Source organism: Coturnix japonica, chromosome 15 (genome assembly GCF_001577835.2).
Source record: "Coturnix japonica isolate 7356 chromosome 15, Coturnix japonica 2.1, whole genome shotgun sequence".
In the NCBI taxonomy this organism is placed as follows: domain Eukaryota; kingdom Metazoa; phylum Chordata; class Aves; order Galliformes; family Phasianidae; genus Coturnix; species Coturnix japonica.
The window spans coordinates 3,046,206-3,071,698 of NC_029530.1; the positions used below are offsets into that span (position 1 = coordinate 3,046,206).

Consider the following 25,493-nt stretch of genomic DNA (forward strand, 5'->3'; position numbering starts at 1 on the left):
CAGTAACCATCTAGAAAAGAAAGCGAGTCCTCCTGTGATGCATGGTCAGCAATTTACATACCATCCCTTCCTGTCCAGTGGCTCAGCCCTCATCAGACCCAAAGATGAGCCATTCCAGCTCAGTCAGCAGAAAACCAATGCAAAAAAGTTCACTTAACTCTCTGCTAGTACAGCAGGGACAATTGCTCTGCACAGGGGCTGAGAACTAGGATAGAGACAGGGCTGTGGTTGTAATCTTTTGCATTTCTCAGGAAAGATTTATATTTGTATTTCACAGTAATGTGAAATTCAGATCCTCCTAGCTGCTGCAGGAGAGAGTGCTCCAGCACTCTTCATGGCAGCTTTCAGAGATGTCCAATAAGGACATTAGAGATACTGCAGTCAGGTTGTCATGTGGATGTGATACAGCATTCTGGTAGAGTGCCTCTAATATTAGGAGACTGTAAATGCTTTGACCCTCTGACTTAATTAGAAGTATTTTACATTGGTTCATTGTAAAAGAGCTCCTGATGCTATTCTTTGCTTTCAATGTGGTCTGGGTGGGTAGCTTTTGTCTGTTTGTAGCCTTTAGCAACCATAAATACTACTGAACCTGCATGAAGTCTCTACACACCCACCCACCCACACATAGCCTGGAAAGGACCAGGTGATAATGTGAATACAGATTAAATTTCATTTTGAGTATTACTTTTCTGATTGCAATTTCGCGTCCTCCCGATGAAGTGGTCTGTGTTTTGTTTGCATTATCAATGGGAATGCTTTGAAAATTGCTCTGGTGCTCAGGAGAGCAGGAGGAAAACATTGCTTTACGGTAAGCATTTTGAAAGAATGTTTACACCCAGAGCATCAAATTAATTTCCCTAAAGTACAGACTAAGCTGAGCTGATCAAAAACCAAAAATGATCATTGGTTTTGCACATATTTGAATACAAATAATTTAGTTTCAGATAGTCTGCAGCAGCTCATGATTATTTCCATGTTTTCTCAAGCACAAAATAATTATTTTTAGGCTCTGTTTTCTTGGTTTCATTAACCACAGAATAGGATGTGGCATCCCTTTCTCTGGGATTCATCTGTGTTCAGAGGCAGTTCAGTGACCATCAGAATCAGGGCAAAGCCGAGACCTCATGCTTCTGAGCACGGCTGAGCTTCAAGCAGTGGTGGTAGAGCTGCAGTACATCATTCGTGTCTTTTCTCTCAGGTATGCGTGGCTGGAGCATCTATGCCATGTCTTCTTTTGTTGTCAGATAGCAGATCTTCTTCACTCAGGACTCAGTTCAGATCCTTATTCTTGGCCTGTTGGGCCTGGGAGCACTGTGGGATGTGCTTGGCCATCAGTTGAAAGGAGATCTCTGGGTCATCCCATAGGATGTTCTAGCAGTGATGGTGTTGGGGGACAGAAGTGCTTCATGCAGGCTGACTGCAAAATAAAGGAGTCCCTGAGGAATCCCTAATACATAAAAAGGGCATGGATCTTAAAAATGCAAAACAACATCTATTTGTCACAATGTGATGGTTTGGAAAGCAGTGCTGGGACTCCACATTTCACATACTGTGCTTCACCTTTTATCCTAACAATGATTTCAGTGCAATTTCTAAGTACTGTTAATATTGTCTCTCAGTAGACAAATCTAATTTCAAGGAAGTTAAAGTAGAAAAGTTGACATTTTCGAAGCAAAGATCAAACTGTGATGTGAAGGGTTAAGTATGACACCCACATCCAGACTCTGAATTGCAAGGAGCCTGATCACTGCAAATGCTCAGCACAGTTCCCAGGCAGCTTGCTTGTATTGAAGTTTAATAGAGTAAAGCCACTTAGTTAAAAGTTGGTAAATATGGATTTTAGTGAGTAATGGCACATAAGATTTACAGGGTTGTGCTTTGGCCTCATAAGACGTGGTCAACAGTCTTGCATCAAATATGCTGCTTCTAGAGCCAGGTCACTGCCTTGTCACTGTCATGTACTCTCAAATAGAGATGGACAATTGATTATTCTTTGCTGTTGGCATTCAGACAGTGGTATTCAGGCTACTGAAGATGGCATTTTTGGTAGATGAAGATGTAGAATAAATAAGCCTCATATGGAATCTCTTCTCATCGTTATAAAACAGCAGAATTTAAGGTCTGAGCATTACAGTTTAATGTGAGAAGAATATCCAAACAGAGGGTTGGCAGTGTTAACAAAGGTAATATTAGATTTGAATGAGAAACTTTGTACGGTTAATTAAAAATCAAAGACACAGTTATAATAGAAGTAATTATCCAAGAGTATTAAATCAGTGGCAAGTCCGAGCCCATAAAAGAATTAATCAGCAATAATTTAATAATTTATATTGAGGGCTTATATTTTCCAGTAGTACCAAAATCCATTCCGCTAATACAGTTCTTCAAATCTATCTGTGAAAGTCTGAAAGCTGGACAATAGATGGACAGCTCTGTGGGAAGAAGTTTGAATTTTGCTTTTAAACTACAGTTACAGCAGGAGAATACAGTTCCTATCAGGAGAATTGCACGGGCTAAGGCTAAAAATATTTCTGATCCACTTCCTTGGGTCTGACAGTGACTGATAGCAAATCCCATTGTGATAATGTAAGAGCAAGGAAAGCTGCTTTCAAGGCTATGTACCTCAGCATGTTTGTGATCCAGAAGTGTTATCTGTTCTATTATAGCGTGATTTCTTCTAATTGCTCTTTAAATTGCAGTTGAAGTCAATCTATGCAAACGTTCCTGTTCTCTGAAGCATGATTTAGCTGTTATGTGAACAAACATCTTCTGTTTGTTTTGAGGTCTGCCACCTGATAGCTTTCCTCTTCTCTTTTGTGATGTGGTGAATCTAAGACTCTCTGTTCCCCATCTCCAGACCAGTGACCATCCCATGGATTTCTCTCAGCCTCTCTCATTCATCATCATTTTGTACCTGGCTCTTTTGGGGCCCTTCTCAATTGTTCTAGATGTGATGAGCAAAAAAACTTAAAGCATGTTAGAAAGGAAAAGCAAGAAAAGGTAATCTGCTTTTCGTGGAGCGGAAATTCTAATACAGAAAGCAGAAGGGCATAGAAGTAGCATTGATTGATGGGGAGATTGTGGTTACCATTTACCCACTGATAAATTATCAGCTCAGCCTAGTAAATTCTGCTCTAACCAGATCTTACTGAAGTCAGTGCAAGCCATCGCAATAACTTTGATGCTTGAAAACAACCTTTTGTTGAGCAAAACTGCTATTTTATTGGCATAGGTTAGAAGTTGTGTGCAGTTATAGCTGCAGGGCCTCCAACTCCTCATAGATTTTGAACCAACAGGAGAACCTAAGCAAATAAAAGCCAAAGTCAGATTGTATCAGTCCCATGTGTCTGGCAGCACCTTGAAGAAGAACCAAGCTTTTATTGCTGTCATCTAAAGATTTTCTTCTTTTTTTTTTTAACCCAATAAATAATCTTGTCACAAACCAGAGCTGAGCCTACTGCAGCCATTTATCAACTTGCCTCATGTGGGAGCAAATGTCTTCAGGCAGTCTGTATGGCTGGTAACAAGGTGATAAACGGGCACACCAGGCACAATGTTGGCATCTGGCATGGTTATTTATCAGATCAAGTGCTTTATAAACTCTCCATGAAAGGCTTTGTGGCTTCCCTTTCCTTCCTAAATGTAAGCTCACCTCTGAACACATTGGAAGAAAACAATAATTCCTGAAAGTTCTTGCAAAAAATGATGAGGACCTTGAGGCGCTTTTAGCTGCATTTAATTAAAGTTGCACTTGATCATATTGCAGCAATATCATCTTAGTTACCAGCTAATTTTTGCTTTGAAGTCATGAGATACACTGTGGGTCCCACTCCTTTCCATATGTCTGACCTTGGAAACAGCTTTCTGTGCAGTCACTGAACACTGCAGATAATAGTATTAATTATTATTGTGTTACAGACTGGAACTGTTCTGGTTCACAACTTCATGATCATGAGAGTCACTAGTGGTTAATATGTGATTGTTTCCCAGATTTTAAATAAGAGGAAACTGAAGGAAACTGCCACTCTTTCACAACATTAGAAGAATTACTGGCTAGAGATCTCTGTATCCAGAAGATTAGGAAAATACTTCAAATGTCCTGGTTACGGAATATGTAATTTAATGTCAAGTCTAGAGTGTATTTCCTTGAGGACATTGGATTGACGTTAACATAAGTTCTTTACCAATCATTCCAGGCAGATTAGACTTTAAACAATTGTTGCAGAACATACAACAGAGTCTTAAAGTCATTGAATCTGTGGCATGCATGTTCCCCAGGATATTATTACAAGACTCTTCATGTCTTTTTCCTAATGGCTTTTTGGATCCTCTGCTTTCAGCCTGCCACAACCAGCATTACAAGTGTCCAACCACTCTCTTTTTCTCTGTTATTAATATCTTTTTTTTTTCCTTTGTAAAACGTTTCTGATCATTCTTCTGTCTGTCTAATTGCTTCTTAAGTTTATTGCTTTGCTGTGGTGCTTTTGGGGATTTTATTTCCCAACTGGTATTACTTTTTAACCACTCATGTAAATCTGTATCAGTTCAGACTCATGCAGAAAAAACAATTTGTCACAAATCTGCATCGGCTAAATCATCAAAGCAGAGCTTGTGGGCTCACTCCGTTCTTTCTCTTCTTTCTTCACCAGATCTAAAAATACTCTGTCTCCAGTCAGTTCTTACAGTGCCCTGTGCTACAGTCTCCATGTATTGCTGGGGAAATAAATGTGTGGGTCAGTTTCTTGGCACATCTGCAGGATCAGTTATACCCCAGTTATACCTACAGAGGATCTGGCAGTAGTTGTTGTCACAAGCTAATCACTCTGAAGCTGCAGAGCCACTAAAATCCAGGCATCAAAACATCTTCATGGGCTTGCAACTTGTATTTTTAGGGTAATAAGATTTTGGTTTCTGTGCCATATCATATATGTATATGAATATGTCTCCAAATTTCCTGACCAAAACCAGATGTGTAGAGATGGAATTTTGGGTCCCAGGTCAGGACTTGTGGCCTGAAAGATGTCATCCATGGTGTTCTCTGTTCTGGAAGTTCCTGAGGGCAGATGAAGGGCACTATAACTGATGACAGTGAAGCTAGAATTTGCAGTGCAGTTGACTAACCAGTATCACCAGTGTAGCTTGTCTGGGGATACCGTTGGCTGGGTGCAGTGGTGGGAGGTACAGTGCACCTCAACTGTGGGATGATGGTGTTACTCCAGAGGTAAACATCACTCACCTAATTCTATTCCTAGAGTCAGGACCCTTCTCAGTGTATGGCACAAGGAATACATGAGTCCACCCACAGTGGCATGAGGGTCTGTCTTCTGTCTTGCCCAAGCAGAGACTAGTGTCCTTATTTGGTCTCTGCCATGTATTTTTTTCTGAGGACATACTGCGACCCAAATTCTGCCCCTGGGCACCATGATGTCCTCACGAAGGTCATAGTCACATGTCCCAGAGCAGACTTTGGCCCCATTTGCCATATGGGAGCTGGAACATTATATGTATATTTTTTTTTTTTCTGAATGTCCCTATTGTTTATTTTTGTGTTTCTTCTGCTAAAAGTTCAAATGAAGAGCTAATTACTGACCCAGCAGAGCTGGCTGGCTGCAGGCATCTCTGCTGTGAGTCTGCTCATGAATGAATTTTTGGTTTTGAGGCAGGTTTCCAAGGCCCCTATGGTGGTTCCAATTTAGCTCTGTTTGTTTATTACTTGACATTCCTAAAAATGAATGTACTATTAAAACTACAAAGCCCATCTGCAAGGAAGCATCAAAATAGGTAACCTAGTCACTTCTCTGTAGGGTGACCAGGACAACATAAATTCTCTTGCTCCTCACAAACTTATTTCCTCTCTGAGAAGTGATCTGTAAACACAGAGGGAATAGAATCTATGTATGCGTTTATAAACACCACATGTGCACCTTGATTTACTTGTTTTGGTGGCAGATCTTGCTTGGCTTCACAGAGTTAAATGGTCAGAGACAAGAGGAACAACCATGCTTTAGAGACTTGAAACTTTCTATAGTCACTACGTCAGAGATGAGTTTTAAAGAGCACAGTAATGTAAGTAGCTCTGCGGGTGTCCTGAGTAAAAACATGGATGTGCAGATGAAAGAGGTGACTGGTTGGTATTAAAAGCTGGGAAAATTGCAGAAGATGATAGAGCAGCTGGGTGGGATGTGGCAAAAGCGTCACCTTTGAGCTAAAAATAAGACACTTGCCTTGTGCGCCTAGATTATGAAGCTCCTTGAAACACCAAGTGCATCAGTGCTGCATGTTGGGTGTCTGAGCTTTGGGCAGTGCTGGGAAAAGCATCACAGAGAAGGGGGGTCCTGTGTGGATATTCATCATCATGACAGCTGCATCAGTGTGGCTGCTGATACCTCTGCCCACGTGAATGCAGATTCAAGAGGGTCACTGTAAACATGAGGCTAACAGAGGACGTGTGAGTCACCAAGACAAACTCATGGCAGTAGCCTGGTATGTGAAAATAATTAGATGTCTCCCAGCAGGGCTTGAAAACACAAAAGAAAACTGCATAAAGCACTGACAGACGGACCTCAGCAGATGCATCATCCCACATTACAAGATGATATTGAAGTTGTTTTCAGGTGTGAATTCGTTTGTTGATAAAACAGCAGAAAAATCTAAGCACACTGAGAAAATAAAACATCAAATCTCCTTTTGTTCCATCTGGTTTGCCTATCTCAGAAAGCTCTGATGGGCCTGATTCCCACAAGGCCTGTGTCTGGGGAGGCTTTCTGCAGAAACCTTACTCTGCTGTTCATGATATACCCATCCTTTACATCTCTGTGATAAACACTTAGAAATATTTTTTTTCTGAGAGAAATATTTTGACTTAACTGCTGGGACTGTTGACTCACCTATGCCTGGAGTATCAATATTTCTAGTTGGGAGCTGGCAAATGTGGTTATGTGGGAGGAAGAGAACAGACAGCAGTGTAGTGGAATTGATAAGACCTGAAGCAGTGATGGAGCACCTGGTGGGAAGGCAGGGCCAACCCAGGGGAGCTCAGGTGAAAGCAGTGCACTTGAGTGTTCAGAAGGGGTGCAGCCAGGATCCAGCCCTTCCCAGCCCTCATTTAAGGGATGGCAGTTGAGGTGAGGGTATCTTCTTGGAGATCCTTGCCTACCTGAGGCCTTCTGAAAGTGAGCAGTTTTTTTCCTTTGTTTCTGAATCCTTGGCTTCTGCATTTGGGCTTGCTCTCATTTGCTGTAGCCTAGGATTGTGCCACTCTGCTATGATTGCTCTGCTTTCCATTGTATTATAGCACTACAGCACCTGAGCAGGGAGGTTTTACTGATGAAACTACAGCTGCAGTTCTCTGCTGTGCCACTGCAGCTACCTGTGCCATATTGCATGTTTGCAAATTCCTGTGTTCTTCATTAAATTCAAGTGGAACAGTAGTTTTCCCCTATTTTCTTTAAGAACAGAAGCTCACCTGTAGAAGCTGCATGGGAGATTACCTCCTTCCCTCTCTCCTCCCCCTGTTTGATTCCTCTGATTCCTTCCCATTTCCCATCTCCTGCTATTCCTGGCCTCACCTCCCCTTTGTTTGCCTTTTCATGGCTGCAGCAGCGTAGAAACATGTTTGTGGCTGCAGCAGGGAGTCCTCAGTAGCCCAGGGCCCTGCCCCTGTTTGGGGACAGCCATAGTGGAGGGACCAAGGGAGGGACATAATTGTTGTCACTGCATGGCTCTGGAAAGAAGAGAGTGACAAAAAAGTAGCTGTCAGGCTTGTCTGCTGGATATGTCCACATCACAATGGATGCTGTATTCTGTTTCTTGTTGGCCATCCCCCAAGGAGCTGTATGGTAGATGGGAGCAGGGTTCCCTGGCCGTGCCCTTTTGTGTTCCCTTTAACCCACCAAGTGTATGTGGGTTAGTGCTGCATGGGAGAGGGAAAGTGTTTATGTGCAGCTCAGAATCCAGCTCAGGAATGACAACAGCAAGTGAGGGAAGAAAGAGAAGGAAAAGGTGTATTAAACAAGGGCTGTGATTTGTTTGGGGATTTTTAACGCTTCCCTCCATGATGTCAAAGCTCTCTCAGTCAGTTTGACTCCAGTTATTCTGGCTCTGCTACACACTGCACCAAATATTTACTCTGCTAAATTGCATTGCTAGAATCTCATTGACGTCTTTTCTTTGAAGTGATCTCCTAAAGCTTTCATTTTGTTGCTGGAAATCCTGACATCATATCCCACCGTCTGCCCCTGACAGAGCTGCAGACCCCTGCAGGCACGAGCATCCGCATTCAGCTCCTTCACTGCAGGCCTGAGAATCATAAGAGCCTTCATGCTGGCATGTCAATCTGGGAGCTGAGATGCTGACCCTATATGTGAAGTTTTGATTGGGTTTAGCTAATTTTGCCTGACGTGTCCCTACCAGTCTCACAAGTCTCAGCAATTCAGTAGCATCACACAAAGTATATTGGTATACCTCCAGCCCAGCTCTCCTAGCCCTGTTCCTCTGATAGGCCACCCTTAGGCAATAGGACATCTCTGTCCTCCCATGTCTGCTCAGGGAAAGCAAGGAATCCCTACCCATGTTTGTTGGTTTGCTTTTTGAGGAAACCTTGATCATCACATAAAGCTGTCTGCTGAGAGACCAAAATCAAGTATGCAGACCCAGCTTCATGGAGATACAGTTTGGAGCCTGTGAATTAATTAGCAGTTTCTCCAAAGATCTATAGCCTGACGACTCACAGCCTTCATAGCTGCTTGACTTTGATAAACAGGCAACATACATGGCAGTTTTCTGTGATCATAGTAGCACTGCAAGCCACCAAAAAACAAAGCAGGACTTGCCAAAAGCAAGCTAACACAATTCCTAAATGCCAGACGTTATAGCAAAATTTTAAGCAAACAAAAATTTGCATTTACTCAACAGATAGGGAAAAAAAATTGAACTTGCATGTGAAGAATTTGACCCGTCACCTACCTGAGAGCAAACGGAACCCAGCAGAATCTCCTCTGTTTCCATCATAAGCTGCATTCCAATGCGCTAATGTTCTTAGCTTCAAGAAAGACTCCGTTTTGAGGACTGCAGAATCAAACAGTTTAAGGAGTAAATATGCCAGTAGAGCTCTTAGTTTATGCTGTTATGTTTGTCTTACAAAGAGGCTACGTGCTGTTCCAGGAAAAAACTGGACATCAGAGTTTATTTTTCTAAGGCTGTTGCAAACTCTGTTTGGAAATACTTGTATGTCAGGTATGGCGTGAAATGAAGTTGTTCGTGTTAATTCAGGATATAGGGTATAGCTTATAATACTCAGCTTTGGAAACAACTGCTGCCCATGTTGTATGCCTGCTGTGCTCTTAGTGAAATCCCACTATGGAACTGCAGCTTCTGAGCTTAATTCATTCCAAGAAAAGCAAATATTGATAAGTTGGCTTCAGTGAGGATGCACCTGCCTGCAAGGCTAATAAATTGGCCTTATGTCTTTGCTGAGCCACCATTGTATCTTGGTCAGGCTGCAGGTGCTCTGCTGCATTTTCACGGTGACTCTTGGAAACCCACCAGCTTGGTTTTGTGTGTAACCTTTTTGGCCCATCAATATTTGACTGAACTTCAAAGAGTAATATTCACTCCTCCTGGACCTTCTGGATTCTTATTACAATTTCCCTCTTATTCCTTTGTTTGTGATGTTTCCTTGACTGTAATACCCCAGCAGTCACAATTTCTCAGAAACAGGAATTAAATAGACAATTCTTGGTTTGGCACCTGTAAATCACTGAAAAGGTGGTGATTGATCCTCAGAAGAAAATGATTATCTGTCAGGCCTATTAGAGAGGCTACTATATTTCATCATTAACTTTTAGAAGCCTGGATAGGGGACTTAGGATTTTAATGTCACTGATTCCTCTAATATTTAAAGGAAGAATTTTTTTCAAACTATAGAAAATACGTGGTTCTGTGAAAATTGAAATATAATTAACCTTGTGGTTTATATTGGATTTATTTAATTGCTAATATTGTTTAGTAAGAATTTATTAGTTAAACTCATTATTTTTGTTTACACTTGCAGCTGAAAAGGCAATTTGAAAGAATGTTTTTTAGCTGACAAGTCTGGGGAGGGCTGCATTATAAAACAGGGTAGCAAGGCTGGAAATTATTTTCATGTTTGGAATAAGCTTGTGCGTGATTTGTGCACGGCTGGCTGGAGGGTGTGTGTGCGTGCATTGCTCTTACAATTCAGCACTTGCCTCTTCTTGCGTATGCTTTGGCTTACTAAAGGAGAAATTCACTTCAGAATAAGATGTATCAATAAGAGAGGTCATTCTTATGCAACATATGTCATGAAGCCAGCAGCCTCCACTTGAATTTGCAGGAGACTGTCTCTGGTTACTCTCTTCCTAAAAATTCCTTTAGTCTTGACTCTCAGATTCTGCCCTGAAATTGGGAATGGTGTGAATGTTACCTCAGAACAACAGTGTGAGATGGTCATTGTCATGTCCCAGTATCTGGGTCTCCTGCTGCATCTTCTGTGGACAGCAAAACACAGCACCTCACCTATGTGACAATAGTACTACGTGAGTCCCTGAGTCGTGTTAGTGATCTGGGATTACAAACCAAAGGGGTGAGAGGATTAATCAGTAATAAGAGGTTAAATGCATGTAATGTTTGGAAGAAAGTGACTCTTGTGTTACTTCCTCTCTATGCCAACAATTTTAGGCTTATTATCATATGTAAACGAGGTAGGAAAAATAATTCAGCTAATCAAACATGGATTTTGTTTGGCTTTGAAACAACTGCCAACAACCTGAAATTTGTTTGTTTGCTCAAGCTGAAGTTTCATGATGTTCCCAGGCAATGTAAACACAGCCTGGAAATCAGTCCCCCACCTCTCACCCCAGCTGTGCCTCCCCAGACCCTCCCCATGTCTGGACTCCCATCTGAGGAGTGGTACTGTGAATCAGAACAAGAGATGGATCTGGCAGAACCCCCTCCCCAAAGCAACAGAAGAGACTGATTTTTGGCCACATGGGTTCTTTATTCTTGCTGGCTCTGTATAAGCATTGATTCTGCCCCAGTGGAGGAGGTATGAGACAGTGGCTGGAGAAGACACCCCCCTTTGCATGGCTTTATGAACTTTTCAAGGGATCGCAGCCTGAAAAAGAAGGAAAAATATATTCAGACATTTATTGTGCCACCCATTTCTTTCTCAGCCAAGGTTTTGCAATCACGTTTTGCTATTAAATAAATATATATATATATATCCATTTTTCCCTGTATAGCAGCTGTGTGAAAGACTCAGAGTCAGCAGGTAGATATATCCAGAGGAGCACACACCTGGGTTTCATTTTCTGTTCCTTTTTACTCTGTGTCCTGAAGCTGAGCACATCTGAGCTGTCTTGCTGGTACTGAATAAAAGCAAAAACCGTTTAAGTAGCAATTTCTTAAATAAAACATAATTAATATGCTTTTCTACTCCACTCCGATCTTCCATTCCCACTGCAGATTTCACTCTTCACAATGAAAAGTGCAAGCATTAAAACAAACAGTTGGTTTTGATGTTCGTGTCAGATTCTCACATTTTTGCATTCAGGTTTCATCATTCTCAAACAGGCGGCACTGTCAGCTCTTTCATTTATATTGCAGGCTTCAGAAATTATTTGGTTTGTGTTTTATTTTCTTTCTGTGGTTCCTTTGGGCATAGGAGAACTGCAGCTAATTTTTCAAATTCTTCTTTCTATTTTTTTTTTTTTTCCTTTGCATCCTAAAAGATTAGGAACCACAAGGCAGGTAAGGAATTCAGAGTTCTTTCATTTACTCCGAGCTTTTAGACCAAACACAATGACATTTTAGGCCTGAGCTCAAGCTGTTTGCAAGCTCAGATCTGACAATAATGTAATACAAGCAAGGAAATTTGCTTTGGAGCATTTCAGCTCCTCTCTACTGCCGTGTATCTGGCCTCCCCAGCTGCTTCTAAAACTTGTACTTCAGCTGCCATAATCTTATCATTAAAGGTGGATTTAAGTTTTAAGAACCTATGAACAAACCTTTGTATTTGCAACCAGAAGCTGGGAGATGACTCTGCATTTAAGGTGCAAGCTCAGCTTTACTCTCGTGTCGGCTGCTAATCCGGTACAGCCAAGTGTTGGGTGCTGTGACCTCCCAGCAGCTCCTTCAGAGGTGCATCCTTATTGCTCAGCTGCTGCTTTCTGACTTATCAAATCCCTCCTATGTTGTTGTTTTTGTTTCCTACCCTTGCAGTGATAGCATAAGGAAAAAAACAGAGTTTGACCACATCCGTGAGGATGTCAAGCATTTATACTTTATTGGTTTAGAAGCTTACTAAATTTAAACAGAAGCATTAACATGGCCTTAGGCTCTCCTGACAGTTATAAACTCTTCCTTGGGGGGATTTCGGTAATGCTTTCTAATCAGCTTAAGGAGTTAATTAAACAGCTGTCACTTAGCTTCTTAATTCTGAGACTTGATGCTAAATAAGATTTGAAATTAGTTATGCATGACTGAGGCGTGGATCCTCTGATACAAATAGGATGGCTTGGCTGCTAGCTGAAGAGGAGGAAAATCTGGGCCTTTAGAAATAAATAATGGGAATATTCGTGGTGGTACCCTGGATTAATGCTCTAATGGCTGATTAATGAAAACAACAGCGACAGCAATAACACTATGAGGAAAATGGAAGGTTATAGTGTCCAAACAGGGCGGAGTTCCGGGCAGCCATTAATTCCCATTTGCTGACATGCCCAAGAGATTTCCGTGATGATTTTGGTCTCCTCTCTACTGCAGTCTGTCGATGGCAAACCCAAAAGCCAAGATGCATATTGAAAACAAAAAGAACCAAGCATTGTTTTAGAAGCTAGACATTTAGCCTGGAAATAATGTATTCTGCTGCTGTAATCAGAAATGTAACTGGAGGTCTGCTGTGCTTATGAAACATGATTTGTAGAGCTGCAGTGGCTTTATAATATATATATATTTTTTCCTGTTTACTGTGGTAGGACAAGTATTCCTCCTCCTGAAGGGTATGAGCTGCAGATCAGCCCGAGTTGTTCTGAGGAAATATGTCTGGAGGTCTTTTTGGAAAGCAAGCTGGTGCCTTCTTACAGCTGTTCGTGGTGGTGTGAGCCTTGTGAGGGCTAACAGGGATTCAGCATTACAGCCTTCTGAATCTTGCTAAATACTCCTGGTATTTAGAAGAAAGAACGCTGACAATCACTACCAGCTTTTTCTTTGCCTTTTATTGTTAAACAAAATGTTTCTGTTATAAGGCTGATGTGGAGACTTGAAGCTGAGTGTGAATCGGTCATATATTTATTTATTTTAGAAGCCATTATTAATACAAACATTAGAAAACAATGTTTATGGGAAGAGGAAAAAAGGGAAGAAGAGAAATGCCTTATGATTTATAAAGATATTGTTAAAGTTCTTTCTTTCACCCCAGGAATTATAAGCCAAGAGATATCCGAAGGGAAATTAAATTGCAGAGAAGCTACCAATTAAAACTGAAAGACTAATAGGTGCTCCCTTCTGCATATCTACTTAAATAGATACTTACTGTGTGCATCTTCTGAATATGCTGCTGCTGGAGGGCTTAATATGCTCAGTTATTTAATATGAATTTCTTCAGTAGGCAGAGAATGCTCACTCCAGAATCTTCTTGGGAAGTATTACCATTTTTGGACGCAGTAGTAATTTCAGAATAAAAATTACCTGGTCTTCCATTTCTATTATGAGAGAAAAATGTTTTTCTCTGATTACTCTTACTGTTTCCTTTGCTTATTTTAGGAGACCCATGTATGTGAATTATACTTTGTAATGGTTAGGGGAAGATGGGCAACTTTTTAATAGCTGCTCAGGGAATCAACCTTATGTGGTCTCATTACATAGCTGTAGCTTTGCAAAACCTGTAAGTATTCCCATCTTGCAGTGCCCTAACGCGATATCTCACATAATCTGTGTTAGTTATGGATAAAGAAAGTAATATTTCTTCAGAATATTCCGTTATCACTTAAGCAGCAAAAAGTAACACTTTTAAATTAGAAACTATTTAGATTTATAGCTTTTACATGCTGAGACTCTGATCCATAAATCTCTATGTAGCTAAATAAGCATCATGTTTGTTTCCTCAAATGAAATAATTTTCATATGCTTTCACCATGGGAACATTAAGCCCTTTCTACCATTAAACAAATGACTGAAAAAACATTTTACTCTGCCCCCGCTGCATAAATTGGTGTAAATGGTTATTATGCCTCTACGTTGAAGGGAGAGATGCAAACCAGGTGCCTAAAGAAGCCATCCTCCAAACCCCTGCATGTGGAGGTACTGAAGACTCTGCAAACAGAATGCACAGCTCAGTTAGTCCAGCACAGCTGCAGACATTGCCTGCTTGCTCTGTGTTTGTTTTGCTTTGGAGAAGTACTGGGTGATTTGTTTTCCTGGGACTGGGCACGCACCTACTGATAGAAAATCACTGTAGTTATTGCCATGAACTCAAAACAATAATTTTTTTCACTCCACTTTTCCACTGGGAGAAGTAAGGGATGGACATCATTATGACTGCCTAAGAATTAGCAGCACTGTCATATGCTGAACACTGTGCTGATTGGACTGAGCACAGTTCTATAAACACTTTGGTCATGAAGTATATGTGAATACAGACCAAAGTTATAAAATCTTGAATCTGGAACCTTTGGTTTTAGAGATAAAACATGAATTTACTTCTTTCTCTTAGAATCAGCTGTACATACACATATCTCCTTGTATTTAAGCAGGAGCAGCAGGTATGACGTATATTAGGATGGAGTCCCTATTCAGAATGTCCAAAGCCAGGACTCAGAATTTGGAAACTCAAAAGAAATTCATGAAGCTTTTGAGGAACGTTATCAGTTACTAGTTCTTACTACGGGAAATTACATTTGCCTTTGGTGAGCAGACCTCATTAATCACACAGTTTCAGAGTCTTGGTTATTAAAACTCTTTACTTTATAAAATAATTACAAGGTTCATTTTGTAACTTACTGACTGGGGGAAGAAGGGCATTCCTGCTTGGGGGAGCAGGTATTTTCAGCTTGGTGCTAGTTGCAAGCAGCTAGGTATGTGCTATGGCCTCAGACGGTCCCAATGAAATGTAATTCGTGCCCAAATGTTTGTGAGATAGGAACCTAATGCTTGGATTCTGTAATTATCATGGATGCTTAATAGCACTTGTTATGTCGAACTGCCCTATTTCCAGCTCAGTGGAGCCTACAGGAGAGTGGCAATTGGATCTAAATAACCTGCATGAGGTAGCTTCACTGCGAAGCTCAGATCTGAAATAAATAAGAGATTCTGGAAAATTAATTGCAAATCCTCTTCTGAGCACAAACTTGCACTTGTGGTAGATGGGCCTTACAGTACAGTTCTCATCTTGATATAAATTATAATTTCAAAATATCCAAAGGGCTTTTGTGCTGAGGGAGGGAGAGGATATTCATAAATTATCTTTCTGTGAAATCCTATTTCACCCTCCCCTAAAGATCACGGTGAAGATGGAGAAACTTTAGCAAAGCAGCTATCAAAAGAGGATGAGCTTTTCTCTTTCTTTAAATATTGCTTTGAGTCTGAATAAAGTATCTCTGTATCTTTAAGTGATAAGAAAAGGTCTCTTTGATTCATACCCTTTAGATGAGAGAAGTCTCAGCTTCTCCTCCTTAGCCCAAGAGGCAGTAGGGGGAGTCATCATCTCCCGGTAACTTAATTTCAGTCTCTTATTTTATTGTCTTCCATGAGTGAAATCAGGTCAATCTCAGAGCTCATAGCGTGAACTATTTAGGTAATGAGCAGTTAGCACTTGGGGGGCTTTGGAAGCATTTATTTCACAAGAGACAGCTGAAATCAAGAGTCTCTTGTTCTACAGGATAGTCTATGATTCGTAGGCACAATTCTGAAAAGCTAGGAGAACTTTTCAAGAGTGAGCAATATTCTGCAATAAGGAGGTGAAGAATACAGGGACCAATTTGAGCTCCCTGTGTATCTTGGCACAAGTCAATGGTACCTGCTGTGCATGACTGACATAACATCCAGGTAACTAAGGGTGCTGCTTAACCCTGTGCTCTTCACGTAATCAGAACTTGGAGCTTCTAAATTAGAAGGGATAAATCAAATGGAAGGAACACATTTTTTGCGATAATCCTCACAGTGATTATGGGTAGCACTCTAATTCCCTAGGTGGTAGGGCAAGAGAGCCCAGACCTTTCCTGTCATGAGAGGCACTGCATCTATCCCTTGTCACTAGATGTAAACTGGGGGACGTGGGCCAACACTGTGTCTTCAAGACCAATCTAAAGCCTGCGTTTGCGGCTAGAATTTCTTTCATATGTATGTTTCTTGGATAAAACAGCCAAACTTAAGGTATGCTATTTTTATGTGATCAGCATGGTCATTAGTGAGCTCAGGATGGAGTCTTCACTGTTGCTAGAAGCAAGAAACTTCTTGTTAGCATGGTACAGCACCATGCCTTGAGTGCCAGGCTGCTCTGACACTTGATGAGCATTCGTGAAAGAGTAATTAGGGTGTGATGAATGTCTTAACAGCCCTAAATCAGAACTGGAAATGTGGTTCCAGGGTTGAAGGGAGGAAGTTTTCTTCTGCCTACCATGTTTGGAATAGTTCTTAGAACTGTCTTTAGAAATTAACATAATGTTGATTCTAGGTGGTATTAATGAAGTAATAGTGAAATATGCTAATCAAAAGGGCTTTTTTTGTCTCTTAGGAAGCAGAGATCCTGAACACAGCTATTCTCACCGGGAAAACAGTGGCTGTCCCTGTCAAAGTGGTCTCTGTAGAAGATGATGGGACTGTGACTGATCTTCTAGAATCTGTGGAGTGCAGATCATCAGATGAAGATGTCATTAAGGTAGGCTCATACTGCTTCACTGCACCAAGGGAGAGGCCCAACAAAACACTGATGTACTCTAATGTGACAAATTCTTTCTTTTTCTAACTGTTCTGATGCTGAAAAACTAAGGTTTATTATCACTGTTACGTCTAGGTTGGTTCAGTGGAGCAATGAAATAAATGGGAAATTGCATATATTCCAATCTAGGTGTCAAATACTTGGAACTGCCTGTCACTTCCCACCTTTGGAAAGTATTTTCAGAGTTCACGCTATCTCTGCTTTTTACTTTTCTTTTACATGGATTGTGTGGGGTCAGGAAAGTTGGCAGCTGATCTAGTAGGAAAGAAATAGTTCCTCTGAAGTTAGTTAGCCACACTTGTACAGGAACCGTGTGACTCAAAACTTGTGTCTTTTCTTGGTACTAAGTCAGCCATGTACTACAAACACTAGCATAGAAATTGTGATTCACTGCAGCTAGTAGAGTCCCCCACAGAAAGCATGTTCATGGACTGGGACTACTTGATAAGACACTTGACTGATGGATTTACTCTGTACAATAGATATATAGGCTGATTTTCTTTGAAAGACAGGGAGCAGCAGGAGGCAATATAATGCCACTCGTACCTCTTGCTCTCAGTGCATGCTTCTTTAGGAAATGATGAGGAGGCAACTTGCAGGAAGCATTCTTGTTGTAATCATAGAGTCAGGATGGACCCTCAAGAGACATCCTGATTCATGAAGTCATTCATCTCGTACCAGTAAACATTAGAAGTTTATAAGAAGCCCTGTTAATGGTTCATGTATGTTAGTTGTAGTGGAAGCCACAGTCAACCATGATGATTGTTGGAGATACGGTGGGAGGTGTTCCAGCATGGTGACAGAAATGTTAGCTCATATACAGCAGCTTATATGCGTTTCCAAACTTATCCATGACTGTCACAAGAGAAGACAAAATGAGAGACATGGCTACAAATATATATATTTATATGTATGCTTTTTTAACATAACTAGCATGTCACAAAATGATTAAAAATACTCCAGGCCACCCCTTCAGCTGCTGGAAACCACTGTTTTCCCATTAACTTTTGTGAACTGCACCATATTGAGGACTTGGCCTTTGTGAAATTTGCCTTAGACTAAAGCTGACTGGAATGCTAAGCATTCTTCCTCTTATGTTCCTTCATTTTACTTTAGATTGAAATGGCTGAGGGTATTGTTTATCTCCAAGCAGGCCTCTCTGGGCCCCATTAGCTGAAAATGACTCTTCTTGGTGGAGGTAGTTGTCTTTAAAGTAAAGGAAGAGCGCGGGTGCTTATTTGTTACTGTCATATGGGAGAACTGTTGGAAGTTTGATATGTAACTTTATGTCACAGAGGGAATGACAACCTGGAGCAGGGTAATTGAAGAATAGAGCTGGGTATGGGTTTAAATGATCTCCCTTGAACTTTTTCTAAACAGATTTAACTTTTTGTCAAAATGATGCAAGGTTGATACTTATTGGACTTGTTTTAAGCAATTTCTTCATGATAATTTCTTTTACACGAGATGAGCTTTTGCAATTTAGAAGTCCATCTTCTCTTACGTTTTCATTTTAGAATCTACTCAGGTCTTCTATTTATCTGAATAGCCACCATGCTGGCATTTTCTGATTAAATGTCTTTCTGACTGTCTTAATCCAGACAACCTTTTTGCTTCTATGGAGCCCCTTAGAATCTGATAAGTCTGCCAAATACAGCAAATTGATGAACAGAATCTGAGTTTTAAAATGTAAAGAAATAATTTGTTTTTCTTGCCTTGTGCTGTGGAAGTTAATGAGCTAAGTCTTCACTCACATAAATTAATTAACTTTTCAGTTTATTCAGAGAACTGGAAAAATAATTTGAAAGCAAATATATCATTTGGAATATATTTTAAACATTAATTTTATTTTCTGCAGTTCTTATTTATCAAATTGTTTTGTTTTGGCCTACATAAATCTCCAACTGTTTTGGTATGTAATGTGTTCATCTCTAACCCTGGCAAAGCAATTAAAGTGGTAGTACTTCCTATGTATATATCTGCTATCTGTAAATTCATTAATGCACCTATAAAAGTTTGTGTGCTTCTAGTATATATAACCTTTCACACTGATGCTAATGACAAGACATTCATCAAATAGAAAATCTAGTCAGAGATAAGATGTTCCAGGCTTCTACAAAGATCCCACTAGAGTTCACTCCTCTGCAGCAGAATGGCAGATTTCAGGATCATTAAAATGAGTCACCGGTTTAAAGTGAGCTTTTAATTGAAAACGTCTGAGTTTTCAGTTTACCTGCTCTGTTTCAGGCCAAGCCTTATTCACAGGCATCTTATGTAATGAAGATAAAGTTATACAATTAGTGGCCAGCCTTCAGCATGCAACAGTAATTAGAGTTTCTATTCTCTGGGCATTAGAGAAAGAAAATAAAAAATGGAAGAAAATGTCTGCTTTAAGTGCCCATTGAAATATAAAGTTTTAGTTTCTTTGCCTTCACTGTTACTGGTTTTCAATATATTTGTCACGTAACATCTTTTATTCTTCCTTTTTTGTGTGGTTTGATGATGAATTTAAGCTCATTTTACCTGCTGGGTGTTGGTATCCCAATTCAGCTTCTAGTTACAGGAGCCACTATTTTATTTTATGTTATTACTCACTTTTTTCACTGCAGACTTCAATTGCATCTACCTGAACCTGGTTGAATAAGTCAGAATTTAGCCCACTTAAACAGTATCACTAATGGCCAAATATGGTGTGAAATGATTTCGCCTACACTGATGGAGCAACCATTCCACAATAAGGGAGGCAAGTTACAGACTGTTTCACAAATGAGAATGGCCCCTTTTTTAGCCTCACGAAAGCACAGAAATCTCCAAAGCATCACTTTTCAGTGCTTTGCATTTTCAGTCTTTTCAGGCAGAGATGTAAAACCAGGCTGTTCCAACCACATCTATGTGGTAGGCAGCTACTCCCAATCAGGTGAAGGCTTAATAGCTGCTTTATTCTGATTGCTCTGGATTGTATGAAGGAGGTAACAAAGCACACGGCAATTTCTAAGATATTACTGCAGACAAACAGAACTTCCAATAACACTTAGCCTGGTTTTATCTGCAGCAAAATAACTTCTTTCTAACCAAGTGATAGACTTAACAGAAACTGAAGTATCAAAGCATCTAAAATAGCCTGAAGCAAACAGTGTTTTAAAACATTAAACTTTTAGCAGCTGTTTCTCTTCTTCCTTACTCTGCTGCACTTCAGGGGAAAGTTCAGTTCTTTTAAAGTTGGTGGAGTGACAGAGTATGAATTCAGAGGAGAAGAGAATCGGGTCCAGGATTTTATCTGCTCCCTGGTTTAGCATTGGTAGTTTCAGTGCTGTGGCTTCTCTCTCTCCCATTTTCCCTCCTAAGTAGCCACTGTAAGAGTGATGTGAGATGCATGCTATAGCTTGATTGAGTTTAATAGCTCATCCAGTCCAAAGGAAGAAGTCTGTTTTCACCCTGGCCTGGGGTTTGTCCAGGGAGGAGAGGCACAGGAGGGAGAAATGCAACCTGAGGTGAGGGTTAAGCAGAGCAGGAGATGGAGAACAGTGAAGAGCGAGCCCCTGTTTCAGAAGCCACAGTCTATTCCACTAGCTAACCACAATGTGAAATATTCAGGAGAGGTTGTCACAGAGGTTTGATAACTCAAGGTTCAGAGCATTCAAGTGGGAGGGAAAAGTGGATGTGGTCAGTGTAGTTTGTTTTATGATATCAAAGAAGATACTTTCCCATCAGCAAATGGGATGTTGTTTAGATTGAATGCGTGCATAGAATATGGTTGTTTAGGGCTGAATTTATCATGGAAAAATAAATCTCTGCCTTGAGGTTTGGGTGAAGATCAAGTTCAATCTGCCATGGTTTTCCACAGTATAATGTGGTTTTTCTCACCAGCTGAACTGCCTTGTTTCATTCCAAATAACTTTGATCCGTCTTGAAACAAACATTTGATTTAAGCCAGAAAATGGATGTTTTTATCTTTTGCAATGTCTAAGCATTTCATTTTGATAGAAAATGATGAAATCATGTCCTGTCATTTCAGCTCAATTTCACTATTCCTGACATCAAAATCTTTCTGAACTTTTTACCTTAGGATGCAGCAATGGTGAGAAAGAAAATACTTTTCCTGGTCTGGTATAGTAAACAGGATACAGGACAAACTCAGAAGCACATGGTACTCAAAATAAAAGTTGAGTTTAGTTCATGTGCTGGCGATGTTGGTTTTCAAGGGAGAAGGAACAATGCCAGTATCACTCTGGTATGAAGAGCAGGCATGGCAAAGATGAGTTTTGAATGTAGAAGTGATGTAACAATCCCACATCTCTCAGGAATCCAAAAACTCACCCAAACCTTTATTGGAGTTGTTTGCCTTTTTCTGAGGATCTGAGTGAGGAATTCTGTTGAATAATGTGTTGGGGATCATGGCTTCACTACTTAGTCACTGATACAAACTGTTTATGATGAGATAAAGACAGCAGTGATTGTGAGATGCTCGAAAGAAACACTGATGACCAGGCTTGTAGAGCTGTTGTTTTTGCAGAAAGGTAATTTCAGATTTCTTTGTCATTCTTCAGTCTTTTTCCTGGTGTTGGAAAAGAGGTAGTTTTTCAGAAAAAAAAAGACTGGGAAAGTCTGGAAAATGATCGATTTCATAGCTTGAGCATTTGTATGATCTGGCACTGTATAGGCATTTCCCTGCTGTCACGTCGTTAGTCTGATGCCATCCATGTGGAAGGCTTATCCTGGTCCTGTGCCTGTGAATCCCTCTAGTGAAGATACTTGGGAACTGTGGTGAATATGATCTTCCAAGTGTTTTGCCTATTTCTGAGAGTCACATTTGTACAGCAAAAAAATACCCATGTAGAAATGTCAAAATCAATTCTCTTTTCAAAGGGGATTATGTGTCTTACTTTTTTCAGCTGCTTTCAAAACTCAATTCATTGTGTGCTGTATCCCAGCACTGAGAAGTGTTCCATCATCTCAATAAAAAGAGATTGGATGACCTCTAGAAGGACTGATGTGAAGACAAAGTAAGGAGTAGACAAGCTGAATACAAAAAGAAATTTATTTCCTTCTCTATTCCACCGGGCTAAGCCAGCAGTGCCTTACTGAAGCGCATGATGTTGCACTGATATAAATGAAAGCTAAATTGGGCTCAGAGCATCCAACAGCACCTGTCTCCAAAACAGAAACTGGCATTAATCATTATAACCTGTGATTCTTTAAAAAGTTCCCTTTAGCTTTAATACTCATTGTGTTGTTCAGTTCCAGTGCCCGTCTGCCACTTCCTTTTAGAAGATGTGTTTCTTATAGCTCTTGGTACCTGCTCTAAGCCATCCTCCAGATGATGTGCTGCTTTATTGCTACCTAGTAAATAGTTACAAGATGCCGCATTGTCTTGACTTCAGCTGGGATAGAGTTAATTTTCTTCCTAGAAGCTGTTGTGTTGCTGTGTTTTGGATTGAGGATGAGGAAGATGCTGGCAACATGCTGGTAGCCAGGGATGTTTCAGCACCTCATGCTGCCCTGGCAGCAAGGAGCTGGGGGTAAACACATGGTTCATAGGGGACACAGCCATTGCCTCTAAGTATTGGGTAGGCTGAGATCTGCTGACTGAAAATTTCATTCATTCTATCCAGTACATGGACCATTTTGCATTAATTTCTACCTCCCTGATGTAATCTTGAAACTTTTCCTGGAGCTGAATAGATAACAACATTGTACAACAGGCCACAAGCTAAACAACTTTAACTTGGGTAAGATCCACCTTGAGATGGATTTCTCTCTCCAGAGCTTGACTTTGTTGATGCTGTCATGACTAGCAGCCAGCTAGCAGTATGCAGCCCTTCCACCAACTTAACTCAGCCTCATCTCTCACTTCTCTTGTGATTCTATGGCAGTTATCCAGTTCCTCAATACTGTCTATTGCCGTTACTTATTTAGTCCTTGCCATTTCTTAAATATATTTCTTGGTTTTCCTGTCCTTACCTACCCTTTGAATTGTCAGCTTTTGGCCTTCTTGTATCAGTCCCCTTGGTAACCTATTCTGAAAACTTTCAGACAATGAAATATTCAGCAGTATCCTAATGTCTCCTAAGGCCCATATATATCTGACGCAGTTTCTTATTCAAGAGGGTCTCAACTTTTGCTTAGAGAGCGAGGTAAGCTTGGGCACAGTCCAGATGTATCCTGTGAAGGGCCAATTCATCGTTTCTCTGAGATGTTTTTGGTGTACAATAATTAAAAAATAAATAAATTAATGTTGTCCTTAAGTACTTCAGCAGCCACGTTTTAGAGGCAGATGCTGTGGAGTGGTTTCCTTCTGTCAAGAGCAGTGCAGTCCTGGCCTGTGTGCTCAGCTCTCCTCTGCTTTCCCATTCTGACATTCGGCTACCCGCTTACATGTTCTCTTTGCAGTTATTTATAACATTGATGTAGTGCTTCTGAAAGACTTCCAGGAGCATGAGAAAGTAAACAAGTAAAGCACATCTGAAAAATGCTTTTAGATGTCAGAATACAAGGGGTTATTTGAGTCCAGTTTATTTTAATAAAAAATTACCTGTAGGAGACTCATTCTTTACAAGTGAGGGGATCTGGTCTCCTGCATACTCTGAGGTTGTGGCACGGGTGTTGTATTTGTTTGCAGGAGACAATGATGCTGTTATTTTTCTCCTATCATCTAACCATAGAAATGCTGAACGACTTTCCAATTTCAGCCACATTTTGCATTATCACTTTAACTTACTGTTGGATTGGAGCTATTTAAACACAAAATCCAATTAACTTTACCAGAAATTACAAACCTAAAGACTGTTCTTAATGGTTATTCAAGTTTATTTAAAGCATAAATATGAATTGTGAGCAGATGGGGTATCAGAGGAAGTTTATATTTTCTGCCAACTTATATAATCTCTTCTTTCTAATTAATCTTTGTTTAACTGCAATTGACTATCACTCAAAGAAAGAAGTCAGGCCCAGTCTCACACACACATACCATTTCTGCTGGTGATTAGATCTCATTTCAGCCACCGAAAATCCAATGTGAATGCAGTTTAGCTCATGAGATTGCTTTGGACTTTATTTGATGATCAGAAGAGTCTGCTCCTTGCAAAGAATGCTTTTTGTGTCTGTGTACAGCTTTCACCATCACTAGAGGGTTTGGCATCAGCTTAATGCTGAAAGCAAAGATCAGCCCGAGCCAATTTTAGCTGTCTCAGTGCCGTAGCCATAAGTCAGCACATGTTTCCTTGAAAGTTCTTCACACGTTTTGATGACGCTGAGCTGAGTTTCGAGCTTGTAACAAATCTTGAAAGCAGCTGTTTCCCTAGGGCTGAGAATTTCATCACAAGGATTTCACACAGTTCTATAGACAGCATAGGAAGCAGTCCCTCTGGCAATGCTGCTGTAGATACTATGCTAATTTTTGAAGACACCTTGACAAGTAGTTTTCCAAATTGTGCCCTTTGTTGCCAGGTTAAACAATGTATGTGTCAAATCCGATCTCCCACTCTCACTCCTCTAAGTAGATTCAGCTGGGCTGCATTCATTGGTATTTATTTCTTTGGATCTAATCTGTGGCTGTGGGAAAGCTGTGCACAGGTATGAGTAACTTCTTCCTGCATTTTTAGTGTCTAGATCCGACAGCTATCATTTGATCTCACAGTTTCCTCCATTGGCTGGATTGGATTGTTTGTTGTTGTTGAGACTCTGAGAAAACAGAGCTCATAAAATGAGATGTTCAAATTAAATGTGTGCCCACCACAGAAAAAAAGGTGTAGAAAAGGGAGCATGGAAATTAGTAGGGGGCATGAATCAAGATGATCCCAGGACAAGATGAACTGGGAGAGGACTTCCTTTGCTTAGCAGCACAGGAAACAAATTAAAAAGTCATGTGTTGTGGTGATGGGAGGAGAAGGGTTATCTGCAGTGGAAGAGTCTCTTTCCCTCTCTGTCATCAGTAAAATATGAGTCGTGTGCTTTACATACAGTCAAGGGTGAAATGCTCAGCTGTTTGCAAACTTCTAGTTTAAAAAATTGTGTGTAGTCAGATACTTTTGCCAGAGGTTGCTATAATATGTCAAGACCATGACAGTCCTCTAGGGCCACTAGCTACCCCATGGATATCCATGTAGTAGTAGTAATCGACTTTGTCTGTTCTTTCATTTACTCTGTGGGCTTTTTTTAAGTGACAAGACCCAAGGAAGAATTAGAAAAACAACTTGGATTATAATATTGAGGTTTTGTCTGTGATGTAAAGTCACTGAGCTTGAATAGTCTGATGGGAGCTGAGTGCTGGGCTTCAGATTTTATGGAAAACATAATTCAAGAGATCACTTTAGGTGCAAGATCAAGATGAAGTCTATGCTTCACCTTGGCAAAGTCTGGCAGTGAGAGGCATGTCCCACCAGCCCTAAAACAGGAAAGCTCTCATTCCCCTGCTAGCTGCAGTAAGTAAAGGATGTTCTGCTGCATCCTCAGATTCATCATCATAATACAATAATAATGTATCATAACATGTAATGATTACACTTTTCTGTTTCAAAATGCTTTAGGTGTAAAACCC

The 25,493-nt window shown here is 40.4% G+C and overlaps 1 protein-coding gene and 1 long non-coding RNA gene across 5 annotated transcripts in view; one reads left to right on the forward strand and one right to left on the reverse strand.

The window, feature by feature from the left end:
* Positions 1–9,055, reverse strand: part of LOC116654113 — a 64,505-nt gene extending 55,450 nt beyond the window's left edge. The window contains exon 1 of the long non-coding RNA XR_004309037.1: positions 8,968–9,055. This is a non-coding gene — a long non-coding RNA (uncharacterized LOC116654113). The remainder of the gene's footprint in view (positions 1–8,967) is intronic.
* Positions 1–25,493, forward strand: part of TMEM132D (transmembrane protein 132D) — a 176,336-nt gene that overhangs the window by 124,550 nt on the left and 26,293 nt on the right. For 3 of the 4 annotated variants that reach the window (XM_015878477.2, XM_015878476.2, XM_015878479.2), the window contains one exon: positions 16,754–16,897. In XM_015878477.2, the coding sequence (XP_015733963.1) occupies positions 16,754–16,897 (144 nt within the window). Of the gene's footprint in view, positions 1–9,149; positions 9,238–16,753; positions 16,898–25,493 lie in introns of those variants that run through there. The other variant, XM_015878480.2, reaches the window with a different exon arrangement.